This window comes from Gallinula chloropus (genome assembly GCF_964237585.1).
Source record: "Gallinula chloropus genome assembly, chromosome: 25".
Lineage (NCBI taxonomy): Eukaryota > Metazoa > Chordata > Aves > Gruiformes > Rallidae > Gallinula > Gallinula chloropus.
The window spans coordinates 6479430-6500589 of record NC_140110.1 but is presented as its reverse complement, the minus strand read 5'-3'; the positions used below and the strand labels follow the sequence as shown (position 1 = coordinate 6500589).

Here is a 21160-nt window from a genome sequence, read left to right as displayed (position 1 = left end):
TGCATCACGTCTGTCTGAAAAGGTGCACATATTTTTCTTTCTTAAAATTTCTCCTGACATTTATTAAATATTTATAAGTACATTTTCATCAACTGAATCACTTGACCACTTGTCTGAAATGGCAATGCTTTCCCACCATGACAGAACAGGAATTTCCTTGAAGTGCAACAAACATAAAGTCACAGAATCTTTCACAAAGTCCAACCACAGCCTAACCCTGCCTAGTCCACCTCCAGACCATGTCATCAAGCACAACATCTGCACACCTTTGTAATACTTCCAGGGATGGTTACTCCACCACGTCCCTGGGCAGCCTGTTCCAATAGCTGAATACCCTTTCCATAAAGAAATTCTTCCTGATCTCTAATCTAAATCTCCCCTAGTATAATTTCAAGCCATTCCCTGTCATCCTATCGCTTGTTATCTGAGATAAGAGGCCAACCTCCACCTCTCTATATCCTTCTTGCAGGTACTTGTAGAGAGTGATAAGGTCTCCCTCAGCATCCTGAAGACTAAAACGCCCCAGTTCCCTCAGTTGATCCTCACAGGACTCGTGCTGCAAACCTTTCACTGTCTACTCTGCCATTCTCTGGACACAATTCAGCATCTCAACGTCCTTCTTTTAGCAAGGGGCTCAAAACTGGACACAGTACTCAAGGTGTGGCCTCACCACAGCTGAGTATAATGGAACAATTTCTTCCCTGCTCCTGGCAGTCACACTATTCCTGATCCAGGCCTGGATGCCGCTGGCCTTCTTGGCCACCTGGGCACAGCGCTGGCTCATGTTCAGCTAACACCCCCATATCCTATACTTCTAGGGAGCTCTCCAGCCACTCTGCTCCAGGACCTTAACCCTGCCTGTTGTTATTGTGAGCAAAGCTCATGACCAAGCCCCATAAAGCCTCTGCCAATTGATCCAGCCTGTCCAGGTCGCTCTGCAGAGCCTTCCTGCCTTCCACAATTTGGTGTCATGTACTAACTTGTTGAGGCTGCACTCAATCCCCTCGTCCAGATCATGAATAAAGATGTTAGAGAGGATGGGCCCCAGCACTGAGCCCTGGAGAACACCACATGGGATGTGCTGCCAGCTGGATTTAACTCCATTCACCACAGCTATTTGGGCCCAGCCCTCAGCCAGTTTCTGACCCAGTAAAGAGTATACCCATCTAATCCATGAACAGAGGCTTCAGCAGGGTACCCTGGGGGAAACTGATGAAGGCTTCACTGAAGTCCATGTAGATCACATCCACAGCCTTCCCCTCATCCACTAAGCGGGTCACCTGGTCATAGAAGGAGATCAGCAGCTTGAAGCACAATCTGCCTTTCCTAAACCCATGCTGACAGGGCCTGATGGCCTGAGTGTCCTGCATGTGCTGCATGATGGTACTCAAGATAATTTGTTCCATCACCTACCCTAGCACCAAGGTCAGGCTGACAGGCCTGTAATTCCCCAGGACCTCCCTCTGTCCCTTCCTGTAGATGGGTGTCACATGTGCCAGCTTCCAGTCAGGTGGAAACACCCCGGTCAGCCAGGACTCCTGGTAACTAAGGGAAAGTGGCTTGGGGAGGAAATCCACCAGCTCCCTCAGTACCTTGGGGTGTTTCCCATCCAGACCCATCAACTCGTATGGATCTAAGTGGCTGAGCGGGTCAGTAACCAGTTCCCCATGGATGATGGGGACTTCAGTCCACTTCCCATCCCCATCTTTCCACTCAGGGGTCTGGGTATCAGGGGACCAATGGTGTTACTACTAAGGACTTAGGCAAAGTACATCAGCCTTTTCTTCATCCTCCATCACAGTGGTTCCCCCCGATCCAGTGAAGGTGTGAGATTCTCCCTGGCCCTCCTTTTGTTATTAATGAATTTATAGAATTAATAACAAAAGGATTACCAGGGAGAATCTCCCACCGTTATTGTAGGTAGCAAACAAAAGTTGCAAGGGTTGAAAAAATTTCCTTTCCAGAAACCTCCCCAGGTAGCCCACTAGTAGCCCCAGTGTCTTTGGGGTCAGGGCTTTCCTAGCCAGGGGAACAGTCCTATGATTGCCCCACAAAATTTTTGTGGCTCTACTAGGTTCTGCCTTTGAAAATTCTAAACATCAATAGCTCCCAAATAAATCTGTGAAGGCTGAAAGATGTTCCTGGGCTGAAACCTTACCAGTTAGCCAACAAGCAGCTCTTGTAAACTGTGGGCAAAGGGCATTCCTGGCTATGGGAATTGTCCTATAACACCAGACATCATTTTCCAGCTCTACCAGCGTCCACATTCAAAGACGCTAAATGCCCAGCAATAGCTCCACAACAAAAGGTTTGAGGGCTGAAATATCTTGGGAGTCTGAAAACTCCCCAGGATGCCCAAAAGCACCCCCAGTAACCTTGAGGCTCAGAGCTTTTGTAGCTGAGGGAACGATCTTAATAGTGCCTGATGTCATTTTCAGCCTCTACCAGCATCCAACTCCAAATGTGCTGAATGTCCACCAATAGCACCAAAGCAAAAGGAGCGAGTGATTAAAGCTGCTCCTGGCCTGAAACCTACTCAGACATCCCATTAGCAGCCCCAGTAATCTTGGAGCTCAGGACTGTCCTTGTCAAAGGGAACCGTCCTTACAAGTGCCTGACCTCATCTTCCTGCTTCAGCAGCGTCAAGTTTCAAAAATGCAAAATATCCAGCAAGAGCACCTAAACCTGCCCAGGCTGTGCACTGGGAGCACCAGTAAAGCTGACCCCCTTCACACGCTGCTTGGCCGTAGCAGCAGCTGAGGAGAGAGATTTCATGGTTATGAAACTGGATCCTGTTGAACTGCTGTTTGTGGTCAGAGAAATCTGTCTGTGCCTGTGAGCACAGATGATGCCAGGAAAAGTTTTGGGAGTCCCAGGAGGCCAGTGAGGGAACTGCTGGGCTTGGGGAAGAGCAAGGATATCCAGACAGGGCTGGATGTCAAGAGACTGCTTTTCCTGCCTGTCTAGATCTCCTTAGCAGACCCAGAGCCCTGGGACAGGCTGCCCAGGGAGGTGGTGGAGTCTCCTTCACTGGAGATATTCAAGACCCGCCTGGACTCCTATCTGAGTGATATGTCCTAGGGAGCTGCTTTGGCAGGGGGTTGGACCTGATGATCTCTCAATGTCCCTTCCAACCCCTACAATTCTATGATTCTATGTCCATCACAGAATGCTGCTGTCACTTCTTCTGACAACTGAGCCATGACAGAAAATACCTGTGACTGGAAAAAGGTCCTCCATGGGAAATCCCTTTGAAACCTGTATCACTAGGGATCCAACTAAAATCCAAGTAGTTGGTGGCCTCCCCTTTGGTAGATGCAAGAAGGCAACCATGCTCCATGGCCTTGAGGACAATGTGTCTTCCCTGAGGCCTCTTTGGCAGGGACATCAGCCACAGCCAAGGGGGCAAAGATCTCATTTCTATCAGGCCCTTTCCACCTGTCTGGCACCCTTGGCCATCTGCACCAGAGCCCATCCCACACGGCATCACCCCTGTACCTGGTTCTTTGTAGGCTGCAGGGATGCAACACGCTTTCCCACCTCATTGTCACCTAACAATGTCCCTGCCTGTACTGCTGTCTCTCCCTCCTCGCCAGCTGTTCCCACAAGCACAAAGCCACCAGCCCATCCACACTTCCTCCCAGTGACTTCTTGCACCACAGCACTACCCTCAGAATGACATTTCTTTATCCTCATGTCCACCCTGGCCTTCAGAGCCATCAGTTCACATGGACTTCCTTTCTTATGTTCTTTTCACATAGCACAAAGAGGGCTTCCCTCAGCCTCCCCTTCCCCAGGCTAAAGCAGCCCAGGTCTCTTGGCAGCCTTTCCCTGACCACATACGTGTTCCTCCTCATTCCTCCAGATCGGGGACCCCCACACTGGGACTGACTGCTCCAGAGGTGGCATCATCATTGCTGAGTCCAGATGGACCAGAAGGACCCTTGTCTGTGCAGCCACACTCCTCCCAGTGCAGCCCAATGTGCTCATGGCCACATCCCTGTTCAACACCTCTGACTGCTAGGGCAGCCCCTGCAAGACCAAAATTCTTCTCCTTGTGGCTGGTTCTCCACCCATCATGTCTGAGCTGCCTTGATGTGTGGGTGTTGTGCTGGAACCTTTTCTCATGGTTTCACCCCAGCCCAGAGCCGAGCACCACGCAGCCGCTCTCTCTCTAAGAGGGGGTGTGTGTGTGTGGGGAATTGGGGTTGGGGGGAAAGGAAGGGAAAAGGAAACCAAAGAAACCCTAAACCTCATGGGCTGGAATAAGGACAGTTTACTGGGACAGCAGAGAGAGAAACAACAACAACAGGACTTTGTGGCAAAATACACACAACAGGTGATGCACAGTGCAGTCTGTCACTGAACCCCACAGCTCTGGCTGCACAGCTCACAGCCATCCTGAAAGCGTGTCCTGGAGCTGAGTTCTCCTGCCCCCACCACGCTCCTTTTATTGTGTGATCTGAATGAAATAGGCCTTTTTGGGCAGTTTGGGTCACCTGTCTTGGCTGTGTCCCCGTTCCAGCTCCCAGGGTGCTCCCCACCTTCCTGTTACTAGTAGAGAATAAACAACAGAAAAGTCTTTGATTGCTTGGACACAACTAAAGCCTCCCTGTTATCAGCACTGCTCTCATCCTAACAGCCAAATGTGGCACCACACTGGCTGCTAGAAGGAAAATCAACTGTATTCCTCCTGAAACCAGCCCACCTTTGTAGACAACAAGTGCACCACAACAGTGGGCTCACTCCTGTAGTCATATAGTGTGGATAATCCCCTTGGTCAGTTATGGTCAGCTGGGCCTGTTCTGTCCCTTTCTGGGCACTTGTGCACTCCCAGTTGACTCATTTCTGGAACAGAATTAGAATAAAGGCCTTAATGCTGTGCAAGCACTGCTCAGCAAGGAAGAAACATATTTATTTAGACTTTATGGCTTACAAATCAAAACACCAGAACTATGGGGGCCACCAACATGAGAATTAATTCCAGCTGCAGAGAAAATATGGGCAGGAGGAGGAGATCTCTTCTGCTTGGAAATCTTCCTGATGTTCCTGGTCATCAAATCCCAGAATTTCTCAAGGTCTCTCTGAAGGGAATCTCCATTTCACTAAAGGTTCACATGTGCTTGCAGATGGCTCTCTAACTTTCTGTACTTTTAACCAAATGACAGCAATAGGTGCTAAAGAACCTGGGCCTCTATTGCTGGACATCTAGCATGTTTGAGAGTGGATGATGGTACAGCCTGAAAATGACATTTTTAGGACTGTTTCTGTGGCTAGGAATGTCCTGAGCCCCAAGGTTAATGGGGCTGTTAGTGGGCTACCTGGGGAGGTTTCAGGCCAGAAACCTTTTTCCACCCTCGCACCTTTTGCCATGGAGCTGGTGCTGGACATTGAGCAGTGTCACAGGTGGACACTGTTGAAGCTGGAAAATTATGTTGGGCAGAGTTACATCCACTCCCATGGCTACAAAAGCCCTGACCCCCATGTTCCTGGAGCTGTTAGTGGGATACCTGGGGATATGTAAGGCCATGAACATCTTTCATCCCTCACACCTTTAGTTTGGGATGTATTGCTGGGCATTTAGCAGGTTCAAAGGTGGACACTGGTATAGCCAGAAATGACATCAGGCAATGTTAGGACCCTTCTTTTGTCTCTGAACACTCTGAGCTGTAAGGTACTGGAGCTGCCAGTGATCTACCTAGGCAGGTTTCAGGCCAGGAGAATCTTTCATTCCTGACACTTTTGTTAGGGATCTCTTGCTGTCATTTAGCAGTTTGTAGGTGTATGCTGGTAGAGCCCCAAATGCCTGTCTTCCAATACCCCGAGCAGCTGGAGAATCTATCCCAAGGGGAATTCTGACAATGAACCTGACTACTGTAGAAAGCGGAAATGAAACTGCCCATTGAGAACAGGCGCCAATACCAGGGTGGCAAGAAAGAAGAGAGTATATTAGAAAGTAATGGAAATCCCCAGGGAGCAGAGTCCTGGCTGAGCAGGGTGGTTCCACCAGACTGGAAACTGGCAAATGTGACAGAAAGAAAGACCAGAAGGAGGATTAAGGGAACTACAGGCCTGTCAGCCTGACCTCAGCGCTGGGGAAGGGGATGGAACTAATCATCTTGAGTACCATCATGCAGCACATGCAGGACACTCAGGGGTGAGGCCGTGTAAGCATGGCTTTAGGAAAGGCAGACTGTGCTTGAGGAAGCTGATCTCCCTCTATGACAAGGTGACCTGCTTAGTGGAGGAGGGGACGGCTGTGGATGTGATCTACCTGGACTTCAGTAAATCCTTCATCACTGTCTCCCACAGCATCCTGCAGGAGAAACTGGCCACTCATGGATTAGATGGGTATACTCTTTGCTGGGTTAGAAGTTGGATGAAGGCCAGAGAGTTGTGGTGAACGGAGTTAAATCCAGCTGGTGGCAGGTCACCCTGCTGGAAGGCAGGAAGGCTCTGCAGAGAGACCTGGACAGACTGGATCCATGGGCAGAGGCCAGTTTTAAGGAGTTCAACAAGGCCAGGTGCACTTTGGTCACAATCCCCCCAGGCAATGCTACAGGCCTGTGGCAGAGAGGCTGGAGAGCTGCCTGGAGGAAAAGGATCTGGGGATGTTAGTGGACAGGCAGATGAACATGAGCCAGCACTGTGCCCAGGTGGCCAAGAAGGCCAACAGCATCTTGCCTTGTATAAGGAGTAGTGTAACCAGCAGTAGTAGGAAAGTGATTGTTCTGTTGTACTCAGCTCTGGTGAGGATGCACCTTGAGTACTGTGTCCAGTTTTTTACCCCTCACTAAAAGAAGGACGTTGAGATGCTGGACCGTGTCCAGAGAAGGGCAACCAAGCTGGAGAAGGGTGTGGAGCACAAGTCCTGTGAGGAGTGGCTGAGGGAACTGGGGCTTTTTAGTCTTAAGAAAAGGAGACTGAGCAGAGACCTTATCCCTCTCTACAACTACCTGCAAGGAGGGGGCAGAGAGGTGGTATTCAGTTTCTTATCTCAGTAGACAGGGATGGGATAAGAAAAAATGCTGTCAGATTGCACCAGGGGAGATTTTGGTTAGATATAAGGAAGAATTTCTTTACTGAAAGGGTAGTGAAGTATTGGAACAGGCTGCTCAAGGAAGTGGTAGATTCACCATCCCTAGAGGTATTTATAAGGTGTGTAGATGTTGTGCTTGAGGACATGGTCTAGAGGTGGACTAGACAGGGTTAGGCTGTGGTTGTGGACTCAATAATATTAAAGATCTCTTCCACCCTAAGTGATTCCATGATTCTAGGGTAACAGAAGCCAGTAACTTCCCGTTCTGTCATGGTGGGAAAGCATTGCCATTTCAGACAAGTAGTCAAGTGATTCAGGCAATGAAAATGTGCTTGTAATTTTTTTATAAATGCCAGGAAAAAAATAAATAAGGAAAAACTGTGCACCCTTCCAGACAGGCATGATGCAAAGAGAGCACAGCTCATCATTACGCAGTGTCTGGGTTACAAAAAAAAAAGGTGATGCTGCATTAGCCATGGGATTAACGTGCACCATATTGTTACAGATTAGACCAAAAAGAAGGAAAAAAACCCCAAAACTAATAACTCTACTAAATACAAACGTATCCTAACTTGACTGATATGGCCAGCCATATGCAGAAGAAGATGAGCAGTTTGTTGCTGCTTAGAAACATCCAGTCCTCAGTTTCCACAGGGCATCCTTGAGCTCCTGGTTCCTCATGCTGTAGATGAGGGGGTTCACTGCTGGTGGAAACACTGAGTAAAGAAATGCTGGTATCAGGTCATGAAATAGGGAGGACATGGATGGGGGCTTCAGGTAAGCAAAGAGAACAGTACTGACAAACAAGGAGACCACAGCCAGGTGAGGGAGGCAGGTGGAAAAGGCTTTGTGCCGTCCCTGCTGCGAGGGGATCCTCAGCACAGCCCTAAAGATCTGCACATAGGACACCACAATGAACACAAAACAGCCAAAAGCTAAAAAGGCAGTGACCACAATGAGTCCAGTTTCCCTGAGGTAGGCATCTGAGCAGGAGAGCTTGAGGATCTGGGGGATTTCACAGAAGAACTGGTCAACAGCATTACCATGGCAGAGGGGCAGTGAAAATGTATTGGCTGTGTGCAGCACAGCATGGAGAAACCCACTGCCCCAGGCAGCTGCTGCCATGTGGACACAAGCTCTGCTGCCCAGGAGGGTCCCGTAGTGCAGGGGGTGGCAGATGGCAACGTAGCGGTCATAGGCCATGACAGTGAGAAGAGAGGCCTCTGTTGCAAGCAAAAATAGGAAGAAAAAGAGTTGAGCCACACATCCTGTGTAGGAAATGGCCCTGGTGTCCCACAAGGAATTGGCCATGGATTTGGGAACAGTGGTGGAGATGTAGACAAGGTCAGTAAGAGAGAGGTTGAGGAGGAAGAAGTACATGGGGGTGTGGAGGTGGTGGTCACAGGCTATGGTGATGATGATGAGGCCATTGCCCAGGAGAGCAGCCAGGTAGATGCCCAGGAAGAGGCAGAAGTGCAGGAGCTGCAGCTCCCCTGTGTCTGCAAAGAGCAGGAGGAGGAACTGGTTGATGGAGCTGCTGTTGGACATCTGCTGCTGTCAAGTGTGGAGACCTGTCAAAGGATAAAAAAAACAGTGAAAAGTCAGGGAACTTTTCTTTGAAGAAAATATCTTTCAATTCGAATTGACTCTCTGTATTCAGGAGTACTTCTGTCAGGTCCCTTCTGGGAGGTCTGCTTTGTGCTGGCTTGAGTGTGCCACTGATGGGAGGAGGGTTGGCTGTGGGCTCATGAGAACTCAGTCCTGCTTGGCAGCAGTCAGTAAATGGCAGGATGGTCTGATCTCAGAATAAATCCCCTGTGGAGAGGAATGAGTTTTTCAGCACTGTCACTCCAATCTGACCTGAGGGCAGAGCAGAGCTTTGGAGCTTTGGTTTTCTCCTTCCTGTACCTGAGGAGTGTTTCTTCTGTCAGAACTCCCTGACGTTGCTGCTGCAGTGCCAGTGAAACCTTCCCCTGAGTGCAGAGTGGGGAGAGCTGCTCTGTCCATCAGCCCTGCTCTCAGCTGCCCTGTGCTGGACGCTCTGTGATCACACCCTGCTGTTCCCTGCAGAAGAAACTGGACCCCACAGAGAGCTGAGGAATCCAGTCTCACAGGGCAGAGCTCCAAAGCCCTCCTGCGGTCTCATCCTACCCAAGGAGGATCTCAGCTCTCCGCTCCCAGCCAGGGACACCCAGGGCTCAGTGCAGTTGCCCACACACAGGTGATGAGAGGCATTGCCATGGCCTCTGTGCCGAGATGTCTCCTGCATGGGGCTCCTCTCTGGGGCACAAGAGTCCCTGGGAGAGAGGTGCCATCGTGGGAGGCAGCCTGAAGGCCAGAGGGAGCCCCCTGGAATACCTCAGTCCTACAGATGTGGGTTCTGAAGTCAGGGTCAGCTCAGTGCCAGCCCCACAATTGGATGTGCCCAGAGCCCCAGGAAACGGTGGGAGAAAGGCAACAAGAACAGGAGAGGAAACGGTGAGGAATATTCCACAGAAGGCTAGAAGTACAGGCACTCGGAGGGTTCTTCTCTCTGGGACAAGGACCCTGCACCATATTTCCATGCGTCAGACTTTACATCCACCGCTTCTTTCCACAGTGCGAATGCAGCCATGCCCAGGAGAAGACAGCTGTCCTGCCCTGTCCCTCTGATAGGGCACAAGGGCATCCCTTCCAGGCAGCACTTTCTGGTCCTAGAGAGAACCTGTCCTCCTGACAGACCCCACACACTGCCCCATGTCCCAGCTTTTGGAGATCCCTCCAGGAACAGAACCTGCATTGCCCTGCACCCACAGACATACCAGGGAGAGGCTGCAGAGATTTCTCCTGCAGTGAGCTCTCAGCATCCATCAGCTCTCTCAGCCTCACAGGTCTCCCCTCGGTGCCCACAGGCAGTGTCCCCAGCCCTGTGTGCTTGGCAGAGGAGCTGCTCCTGGGCAGAGCTGTCTCTCTGCAGCACTGCCCGGTTGCCATGAGCTCCCTCCATCCCAGGAGCCTGGCCAAACTCAGCAGGAGAAGACCAGTTCTTGTAGGCTCCCTCCTGGTGCCTCAGATCTCATAGGAATCATTCTATGATCTCATCTCTGACAATCTCAGGATGTCCCTGCCCAGGGCCGTGGGTCAGCGCTTGGCATTGCTGCTTCATCAGACCAAGCCAGGGTGTCCTCAGCATCAGAGCTGCCTGTGCTTTGCCTGGGTTTGTCCTCATGGCCTCCAGTTGTCTGCTCTAACGAGCCCCTGGGGAGGCTTTGTCAGGAATGGCTCCCAGTGGGGTCTGTTAGTGCTTCAAGGTACTTTGGGCATTACTCCTGACTTGGACTTCTGGAGAGCTTTCTTCACTCTCATCTTGGTATCTGATTTCTGTTGACTCACCAGAGACAGCATGGGGCTCATTAACATCCAGAAAGCCCTTACAAACATGGCTCTTCAAGTCACTTTCATTCAAAAAACTCAAAACTTCTACAACTAATTGGATTTCAGTTAGGTCTTTAGTGATGAAGATTTCAAAGGAATTTCCCATGAAGGACCTTTTTTCAGTCACAGGTATTTTCTGTCATGGCTCAGTTGATAGAAGAAGTGACAGCAGCATTCTGGGATGGATATGGGTCTGCTAAGGAGATCTGGACAGGCAGGAAAAGCAGTCTCTTGAGATCCAACCCTGCCTGGAGAACTTTGCTCTTCCCAAGCCCAGCAGCTCCCTCACTGGCCTCTTGGGACTCCCAACTCTTTTCCTCACATCATCTGTGCTCACAGGCACAGACAGATTTCTCTGACAACAAACAGCAGTTCAACATGATCCAGTGTAATACCCATGAAATCTCTCTCCTCAGCTGCTGCTACAGCCAAGCAGCGTGTGAAGGGGGTCAGCTTCCAGAGGAGATTCTCTCCCAGAACAGTTTCAATCAGATACATAGAAAGGTCACTTATAAACACCCTGAACTTCAGATAGAACAGGTCATTAGACTTCTGGAAGATGAGATGTTTTCCAGTTCCCCGAAGCTCAAAGTTTATCAGCATCTGAATGACCAAAGAGCGAGTGGAGGTGGAAACCTTTGAGCAAAGTGAAGTGCACACATCAGGGTAGTCTGGAGAAGGTGTCCTTGGGCATGGCCGTATCACCAGGAGAGGTGGAAACACCTCAGTGATGAGGGAGATGAAGAGACAGACTGGGGGTAATGCAGGTTCAGGGGAAGGTGAGTATGACACTTCCTGGAAATTCCCAAGTTGTGTAGTGATTCAAGGAGTCAAGTGATTCAGCTGATGAAGATGCTTGTAAAGTGTTTATAAAAGTAAAATAAAAAAAAAGGAAAACTTTTGGCTGTTTGCAGACAGACAGGATGCAAAGAGAGCACAGCTCATCATTCCTCAGTGTCAGGGTCACACAAGGCCTGGAGATACTGCAAGAGGAATGGGATGACTGTGGCCCATGTTATTACAGCTTAGACAAACCAGAAGGAACAAGGCCCACGCCTTTTGAAATACCAACAGGGATGGTGACTGCACCCCTTCCCTGGGCAGCCTGTTCCAATACTTGACTACCCTTTCAGGAAAGAAATTCTTCCTGATATGAGATATAAATCTCCCCTGGAGCAATTTGAAACCCTTTCCTCTCATCTCAACTCTGTTCACCACAACCCTTTGGGCCCAGCCTTCAGCCAGTTTCTAACCCAGCACAGAATATACCCATCCAACCCATGAGTGGCGAGTTTCTCCAGCAGGATGTCTTGGGAGACAGTGATGAAGGATTTACTGGAGTCCAGGTAGTTCACATCCACAGCCTTCCCCTCCTCCACTAAGCAGGTCACCTTGTCATAGAAGATCAGCTTCCTCAAGCCCAATCTAAACCAGGCCTGATCACCTGAGTGTGCTGCATGTGCTGCATGATGGTACTCAAGATGATTAGTTCCATCCCCTTCCCCAGCATCAAGGTCAGGCTGACAGGCCTGTAGTTCCCTGGGTCCTCCTTCTGTCCCTTCTTGTAGATGGGTGTCACATGTGCCAGTTTCCAGTCAGGCAGAACCACCCTGGTCAGCCAGGACTGCTGGTAAATAAGGGAAAGTGGCTTGGGGAGCACTTCCACCAGCTCCCTCAGTGCCCTCGGGTGTGTCCCATCCAGACACATTGACCTTTGCAGACCTAATCGGGGCCTCAGTCTACTTCCTGTCCCCATCTTTCCACTCTGGGGTCTGGGAATGGAGAGACAACTGTTCTTACCACTAAAGATTGAGGTAAAAAAGGCATTCAGTAAATCAGCCTTTTCTTCATCATCCATCACAGTTGTTCCTCCCGGATCCAATAAAGGTGGGAGATTGTCTCTGTCTCATATAATATTAATGTATTCTATAAATACATTAATAACCAAAGGAGGGCCAGGGAGAATCTCCCACCTTCATTGTAGGTTGCAAATAAAACATGCAAGGGCTGAAAAAGCTTCCTGGCCAGAAAACTCTCCAGGTAGCCCACTAGCAGCCCCACTAACCTTGTGGGTCAGGGCTTTCCTAGCCAAGGGAATGGAGCTAAGAGTTCCTGGCCTCATTTTGTGGCTCTACTAGTGGCCTCCTGTGAAAATTCTAATCACACATCAATAGTTCCTAAATAAATCTGTGAAGGCTGAATGATGTTCCTGGGCTGAAACCTCCCCAGGCAGCCCACACACAACCCTGGGAACTTTGGGGAGAAGGCCATTCCTAGCCAAGGGAATGGTCCTATATCACCAGACATCATTTTCTGGCTCTACCAGTGTCCACGTTCAAAAATGCTAAGCATCCAGTAATAGTTCCCAAACTGAAGGTTTGAGAGCTGAAATAACTGGGGAGCCCTAAACTTCCCCTGTCAGGGGGAATCAGCCCCAGTAACTTCGGGGCTCAGAGCTTCTGTGGCTGAGGGAATGGTCTGCAGAGTGCCTGGTGTCATTATCGGGCTCTACCCGCGTCCAACTTCAAAAATGCCAAACGTCAAGAAAGAGCCCCCAAACAAAAGGTGTGAGGGCTGAAAGATGTTTCTGGCCTGAAACCTCCCCAGGTAGTAGACTAGCAGTGCAACAAACCTTGAGGTTCAGGGCATTCCTAGCCAAGGCAACTGTCCTAAGAGTGCCTGACATCAGCTTTCAGTCTACCAGCAACAACCTCTAAAACTGCTAAACCTCCAGCAACAGCTGTCAAAGAAAAGGAGTGAGGGTTTGAAGATATTCCTGACCTGAAACCTCTACAGGTATCCCACTAGCAGCCCCTGTATACCATTGGGCTCAGGGCATTTCTTCCAAGGAACTGGTCCAAACTCTATCAGAGATAATATTCCCGATCTAAAAGTATCCAAATTTGAAACCGGTAAATGTCCAGTAATAACTCTAAACCAAATGTGTGAGGGCTGAAAACATTTCTGGCTTGAAACCTACCCAGATGGGACACTAGCAGCCCTGTTAACATTTCAGCTCAGGGCTTTCATGCTCAAGGGTATCATCCTAACAGTGCCTGCAGTCATTTTCAGGCTCTACCTGCGTCCATCTTCGAAACCTCTAATCATCCAGCAACAGCTCCCAAACAACAGTGCGCGAGCTTAAAGATGTTACTGCCCTGAAACCTGCTCCAGGTGTCGACTAGCAGCCCCAGCAACCATCAGGATCAGGGCATTCCAAGCAGGGAGAATGGTCCTAACAGTGCCTGATGTTGTTTTCAGGCTCCACCAGCATCCGGATTTGAAACTTCTAAATGTCCAGCAATAGTTCCTAAAGAAAAGGGGTGAGGGCTGAAAGAGGTTCCTGGCTTGAAATCTCCCTTGTTAGACCTCTAGCAGCCCCAGTAATCTTGGGGCTCAGCTTTCTCCTTACCAAGGTAATGTCCTAACAGTGCCTGACATCATTTTCAGGCTCTCCCAGCGTCCAACTTTGAAACTTCTCAAAGTCCAGCAAGAGCTGCCAAACAAAAAGGGTTGATGGCCAAAGACGATCCTGACCTGAAATCTCCCTAGATAACCCACTGGCAGCATGAGTAGCTTCTAATCATCTCAGCCCATTCCTAGCCAATGGAACAACCCTTATAGTGCCTGACTTCATCGCACGGCTCTGCAGTCCTCCACCTTTGAAACTGCTGAACTGCATGAATAGTTCCAAAACAAAAGGTGCAAGGGTTGAAAGAAATTCCTGGCCTGCAACCTCCCCATGTAGAACACAAACAGGACCACTGACCTTGGGGCTCAGGGCTTTCATAGCCAAGGGAGAGGCCTTAAATGTGCCTGATGTAATTTTCAGGCTCTACCAGTTTCCACCTCTAAACTGTTAAATGTAGAGCAATAGGTGGCAAGTTAAATGTGCGTGGGCTGAAAAATGTTTGTGGCATTAAACCTCCCCAGGTTGTGCCCTGGAAGAACCACTAACCTTGGGGCTCAAGGCTTTCCTATCCAATGGGATGGTCCTAACACTGCCTGACATCATTTTCTGGCTCTTAGCAGCATCAAAAATGCTAAATACTCAGCATTCAAAAATGCTAAATACCGAGCAACAGCACCAAAAGTGTTGAGGGATGAAGGATCTTACTGGCCTGAAACCTCCCCAGGTTGCACACTCTGAGAACCAGTAACCTTGGGGCTCAGGGTTTTCCTAGCCAAGGGAACAGTTGTAACATTGCCTGACGTCATTTTCCAGCTCTACCACCACCCTCTGTCAAAACTGATAAACGCCCACCAACAGCTCCCAAACTAAAGGTGTGAAGGCTGAAAAGCATTCCTGACCTCATACCTCCCATAGTAGCACACTTCCAGGCCCAATATCTATGGGGCTCAGAGCACTCTTTTTAAGGGAACAGTCTTTACAGTGCCTGACATCACTTTCTGACTCCACCTGTGTTCTACTTCAACCCTGCTAATCGTCCAGCAATAGCACCCAAAAAAAAGGTGTGAGAAATAAAAGATGTTCCTGGCCTGAAACCTCCCCAGGTAGTGTAGTACCAGCACCAGTAACCTTGAAGCTCAGGTTTTTCCATTCCAAGGGAACAGTCCTAACAATGTCTGACATCATCTACAGGTTATACAAGTGTCCAACTTGGAAACTGGTAAACACGCAACAATAGCTCCCAAAGAAAAGGGGTGACAGCCTAAAGAGGTTCCTGGATGAATCCTCCCTGGGTAACCCACTAGCAGCACCTTAAGACTCAGAACATTCCTAGCCAATGGAACAACCCATATAGTGCCTGATGTCATTGCATGACTCTACAGTCCTCCACCTTGAAACTGCTAAACTGCACTACTAGTTCCAAAACAAAATGTGCAAGGGAGGAAAGAAGTTCCTGGCCTGAAACCTCCCCATGTAGACTGAAAAAAGGATCATGAATTTTGGGGCTAAGAGCTTCCAAGGGAGGCTGTACAAGCATCGAAATTCAACTATGCTAAACATCCAGCAATAGCTCCCAAACAAAAGGGGCGAGGGTCAAAAGATATTCCTGGCCTTAAACCTCCTCAGGTATCTCACAAAACACCCCAAAACTAAACAGGTGCTGGATACAAGAAGACCAATCTCCCTGGGGTAGGCATCTGAGCATGTGAGGCTGAGGATCTAGGGGATTTCACAGGAGAACTGGTCAACAGCATTGCCCTTGCAGAGGGAGAGGGAAAATGTCTTGGTTATGAACAGCACAGCATGGGACTTGAAGTCAGAGATGAGATCACTGAATGATCCCCATGAGGAGAGGAGGAAGCCTAGAAGAACTGGTCTTATCCTCCTGAGCTGGGCCAGGATCCTGGGACAGTAGGAGCTCATGGCAACCCAGCAGAGCTACAGAGAGACAGCTCTGCCCAGGAGCAGCTCCTCTGCCAAGCACACAGGGCTGGGGACACTAACTGTTGATGGTTCAGCACATTCCAAGCCAAGGGAACGACCATAAGAGTGCCTGACAAGATTGCACAGCTCTGCAGTCCTCCTCCTGTGAAACTGCTGAAATCCAGTAATAATTTAAAAACAAAAGGTGTAAGGGATGAAAGTAGTTTCTGGCCTGAAACCTCCCCATGTGGACTGCAAACAGGACCACTGACCTTGGGGCTCAGAGCTTTCACAGCCAAGGGAATAGTCCTTAGATGTGCCTCACTTCATTTGCAGCTCTATCAGCATCAAGATTCAAAAATGCTAAATACCCATCGACAGCACCCAAAGAAAACTTGTGAGGGATGAAGGATTTTACTGGCCTGAAAGCTCCCCAGGTTGTGCACTAGAAGCCAGTAACCCTGGGGCTCAGGGCTTTCCTAGCTAAGAGAACAGTTATCACAGTGCCTGATGTCATTTTCAAACTCTACCAGCACCCACTTTCAAAACTGATAAAGGCCCCGCAATAGCTCCCCAAAAAAAGGTGTGAGAGCTGAAAGATGTTATTGGCCTGAAACCTCCCAGGGTAGCCCACTAGCAGACCAGGTTACCGCTGGGCTCAGGGCATTCCTAGCCACAGGAATGGCCCTCAAATTAACTGACATCTTTTTCCAGCTCTACCAGCATCCATTTTTGACACTGCTAAATGTCCAGCAATAGCTCCCAAACAAAAGGACCAAGGGCCTAAAGAGGTTCCTGGCCTGAAACCTCCCCTGGTAACCCACTAGCAGCACGAGGAACTTGAAGGCTCAGCCCATCCCTAGCCAAGGGAACAACCCTTATAGTGCTTGAACTCATTGCACAGCTCTACAGTCCTCCAACTTTGAAACCACCAAACTGCACCAATAGCTCCAAAACAAAAGGTTCAAGAGATGAAAGAAGTTCCTGGCCTGAAATGTCCCCATGTAGACTACAAACAGGACCACTAATTTTGGGGCTCAAGGCTTTCCCTTCCAAAGAAGGTCCTAACATTGCCTGACTTCATTTTCATGCTCCACCAGCATCTGCCTTCAAATATGCCAAATATCCACCAATTGCACCGTAAAAAAAGGTATGAGGACTGAAAGATGTTCCTCACATGATCCTCCTCAGGGACTGGACGAGAAGCACCAGTAACCTTGGGGGTCAGGGTGTTCCTTGCCAAGGGAAGGGTCCTAACATTGCCTGAAGTCATTTTGGGGCTCTACCAGTGTCCATCTAGGAAACTGCTAAATGTCCAGCAAAAGCTCCCAAGCAAAACATGCGAGGGCCAAAAGATGTTCCTGACTGTAAATCTCCCCAGGTATCCCATAAAACACCCCAAAACTAAACAGCTGCTGGATACAAGAAGACCAATCTCCCTAGGGAAGGCGTATGAGCATGTGAGGCTGAGGATCTGGGGGATTTCACAGCAGAACTGGTCACCAGCATTGCCCTTGCAGAGGGGGAGGGAAAATGTCTTGGTTGTGAGGAGCACAGCATGGAGAAACCCACTGCAGCTCCCCTGTGTCTGCCAAGGGCAGGAGGAGGAAGTGGGGAATGAAGCTGCCTGGGACATTTTCTGCCTCTTTGCAAGGAGAACAAGGCAGTGAGAACTTGGGGCACTCTTCTCTCAGCAAAACGTTCTCATTGCCAGCCCAAGGACTGCTTCTCCCTGTTCTATTAGACATTGAAAAGGTGCTTTTTGGGAGGTGCATTTCCTGCTGGCTGAGGGTACCATTGGCTGTCAGGGGCTCTGATGGGAGCTCTCCAGGGGTCAGTTTGTCCTTGCAGCAGCAGGTCTATCTTTTTTGATCTCTAGGATCTTGTCTGGATTGTGGTTTCCAATTCCCCCAACTGCAGAGCAGAGCTTTGTAGATTTGTTTTTCCTGATTTTGTTCTTGGGAAACCCTGAGAAATGCCCAACTGCTCACCTAAATCCCTTCCTTTCACAGGGGGAAAGAGTCTCCTTCCTGTCCCAGACCTGGGTGTCCTGTCTCATGTGGAGACAAGGAAAGTTAATTCTCCTGCCCAGCTCTGGTTTGATCAGGAGAAACGACTCTGATGGACACAAGGATTTCTCCCCAGCTGAGGGAGGGAACATCAGAGATGAGATCATAGAGCGATCCCCATGAGGCCTGAGACACCAGGAGGAAGCCTAGAAGAACTGGTCTTCTCCTGCTGAGCTGGGCTTCACTCCTGCAATGGCGGGAACTTATGGCAGCCCAGCAGCCCTGACAAGAGACAGCTCTGCCCAGGAGCAGCTCCTCTGCCAAGCACACAGGGCTGGGGACACTGCCTGTAGGCACCGAGGGGAGACCTGTGAGGCTGAGAGAGCTGACAGATGCTGAGAGCTCACTGGAGGAGAAATCTCCACAGCACTCTGCCTGGTATGTCTGTGGGTGCAGGGCAATGCAGGTTCTGTTCTTGGAGGGATCTCTTAAAGCTGGGACGTGGGACAGTGTGTGGGCTCTGTCAGGAGGACAGGTTCTCTATAGGACCAGAAGGTGCTGCCTGGAAGGGATGCCCTTGTGCCCCATCAGAGGGACAGGGCAGGACAGCTGTCTTCTCCTGGGCATGGCTGCAGAGCTGTGAAGCACTGAGTACAAGCAGGGTTGCCCAGGGATGTCCTTGTGAGCAGGGTCCCTGCACTCCGGGGTCTGTGTGCTGGGGCAGGGACTCTGCTGCTGCCAGGGTCAGCACTCAGCCTGCCTGCTGGGCTTCCAGCAGCATCGCTGCAGAAAGAAGCTGTGGGTGGCAAGTGTGACCCATGGAAGGGCAGTGTAGGGTCTTTCTGCTATCAGCGTGTTGGGTAGGACAGGTTTTCTCCCAGTTCCAGCTGATCCCGGGAAACTTCCCAGGGTCTTTTCAAGAAAACCAGGGATGTATTTTCCACTCCAGGTAGAGAATTTGCTTTGAATATTCAGCTCTTGAGGGCTGTATGGGAAGTGGGAGCTGAACTTTTCTTGATACCTTTGCAGCAGGCAGTGCAAACTAATTTGTCATTAGGACTTGTCAGAACATCTCCTGAGCCCTGCACACACAGAGGTTCCCTGGGTCAGCGCCCTGATGCCAGGAGGGGTCTGCAGAGCAGAGCTCAGCACAGGGCAGGTAGGATGAGGTCTGTGAGCAAAGCGTGGGAGTTGACATGGGCAGAGAGAAGCAGCTGCAGGAACAGCTCCAGGCAGCAGAGACATTGTCAGGGGGGGAGGAGTAGCTGCTCCCAGAAATGCCCTGGCAGTGGGGATTTGGGACCTCCCTGACATCCCCTGCAGTGCTAAAACTTTCCCACAGAGAACCCCTGGTATCTGCCACCCAGCACACACACAGGATTTAAGGATGAGTCTTCTCTTTGGAAGCTCAACCTGCATTGAGGAGAAACCCCTGAGTGCCTGTCTGTCTGTCCCTGTCTTTCCAGCCTGGGCTGGAGCATTTCTTTCTGTTTCCCTTCCTGTATTTGCTGCCTTTGTCCCACCATTACCTGGGACTGTGGGCAAGTCCATTGGTGGGTCTGGCACTGTCCTGAACCTCACTTCACGATCCCCATCTGTAGGACTGAGGTTCACCTGTGTGTGGGCAGCTGCACTGAGCCCTGTGTGTCCCTGGCTGGGAGCAGGGAGCTGAGATCCTCCTTGGGTAGGATGAGACCGCAGGAGGGCTTTGGAGCTCTGCCCTGTGAGACTGGATTCCTCAGCTCTCAGTCAGGAGAAAACCAAAGCTCCAAAGCTCTGCTCTGCCCTCGGGTGAAATTGGAGTGACAGTGCTGAAAAGCTCATTCCTATCCACAGGGGATTTAGTCTGAGATCAGGCCATCCTTCTATTTACTGACTGCTGCCAGGCAGGACTGAGTTCTTGAGAGCCACAGCCAACCCTCCTCCCAGCAGTGGCACACTCAAGCCAGCACAAAGCAGACCTCCCAAAAGGGACCTGACAAAAGGCTTCCTGAATACAGGGAGTCAATGTGAATTGGAAGAAGTTTTCCTCAAGGAAGAGTTCCCAAACTTCTAACTGCCTTTTCCTCCTTGGACAGGTCTCCACACCTGACAGCAGCAGATGTCCAACAGCAGCTCCATCAGCCAGTTCCTCCTCCTGCCCTTTGCAGACACACAGGAGCTGCAGCTCCTGCACTTCTGCCTCTTCCAGGGCATCTACCTGGCTGCTCTCCTGGGCAATGGCCTCATCATCATCACCATAGCCTGTGACCACCACCTCCACACCCCCATGTACTTCTTCCTCCTCAACCTCTCTATTCTAGACCTTGGCTACATCTCCACCACTGTTCCCAAATCCATGGCCAATTCTCTGTCAGACACCAGGGCCATTTCCTACACAGGATGTGTGGCTCAACTCTTTTTCTTCCTATTTTTGATCTCCACAGAGTACTGTCTTCTGACTGTCATGGCCTATGACCGCTACGTTGCCATCTGCCACCCCCTGCACTACGGGACCCTCCTGGGCAGCAGAGCTTGTGTCCACATGGCAGCAGCTGCCTGGGGCAGTGGGTTTCTCAACGCTGTGCTGCACACAGCCAATACATTTTCACTGCCCCTCTGCCATGGCAATGCTGTTGACCAGTTCTTCTGTGAAATCCCCCAGATCCTCAAGCTCTCTTGCTCAGATGCCTACCTCAGGGAGATTGCAGTCACTTTGCTTAGTGCCTTTTTAGCTTTTGGCTGTTTTGTGTTCATCGTGGTGTCCTATGTGCAGATCTTCAGGGCTGTGCTGAGGATCCCCTCGCAGCTTGGACGGCACAAAGCCTTTTCCACCTGCCTCCCTCACCTGGTTGTGTTCTCCCTGTTTGTCAGTACTTCCTTCTTTGCCTACCTGAAGCCACCCTCTATCTCCTCTCTATTTCTGGACCTGGTAGTATCATTTCTTTACTCCATGGTTCCACCAGCAGTGAACCCCCTCATCTACAGCATGAGGAACCAGGAGCTCAAGGATGCCGTGTGGAAACAGATGACTGGATGTTTCTAAGCAACAATGAACTGCTCATCTTCTGCATATCACTGGCCATGTAACTCACATTAGGACCAGTCTCTATTCAGTATGGGGTTTAGTTCCTGTTTCTTTGTTTGCCTCTAGTTTATTTAAACTGGAATATGATGGTCCACGTTCATCCCATTGCAGATACAGTATGACCCACACGCTGGGTAACGATGGGCTGTGCTCTCTCTGCATCACGTCTGTCTGAAAAGGTGCACATATTTTTCTTTCTTAAAATTTCTCCTGACATTTATTAAATATTTATAAGAACATTTTCATCAACTGAATCACTTGACCACTTGTCTGAAATGGCAATGCTTTCCCACCAT

General features: G+C 50.0%; 2 protein-coding genes across 2 annotated transcripts; one reads left to right on the top strand and one right to left on the bottom strand.

Annotated features, from left to right (window-relative positions):
* Nucleotides 1–7663: 7663 nt before the first annotated feature.
* LOC311200972 (olfactory receptor 14A16-like) lies at nucleotides 7664–8587 on the bottom strand (the record flags this gene model as incomplete). Its single annotated transcript, XM_084275272.1, has 1 exon — nucleotides 7664–8587. The coding sequence occupies one exon, from the start codon at nucleotides 8585–8587 to the stop codon at nucleotides 7664–7666; it is 924 nt and encodes a 307-aa protein (XP_084131398.1).
* Nucleotides 8588–11192: 2605 nt separating this feature from the next.
* Nucleotides 11193–20822, top strand: LOC311200944 (olfactory receptor 14A16-like; the record flags this gene model as incomplete). Its single annotated transcript, XM_084275246.1, has 2 exons — nucleotides 11193–11232; nucleotides 19948–20822. 2 exons carry the CDS (start codon nucleotides 11193–11195, stop codon nucleotides 20820–20822), a joined length of 915 nt encoding a protein of 304 aa, XP_084131372.1.
* Between the last annotated feature and the right edge of the window lie 338 nt (nucleotides 20823–21160).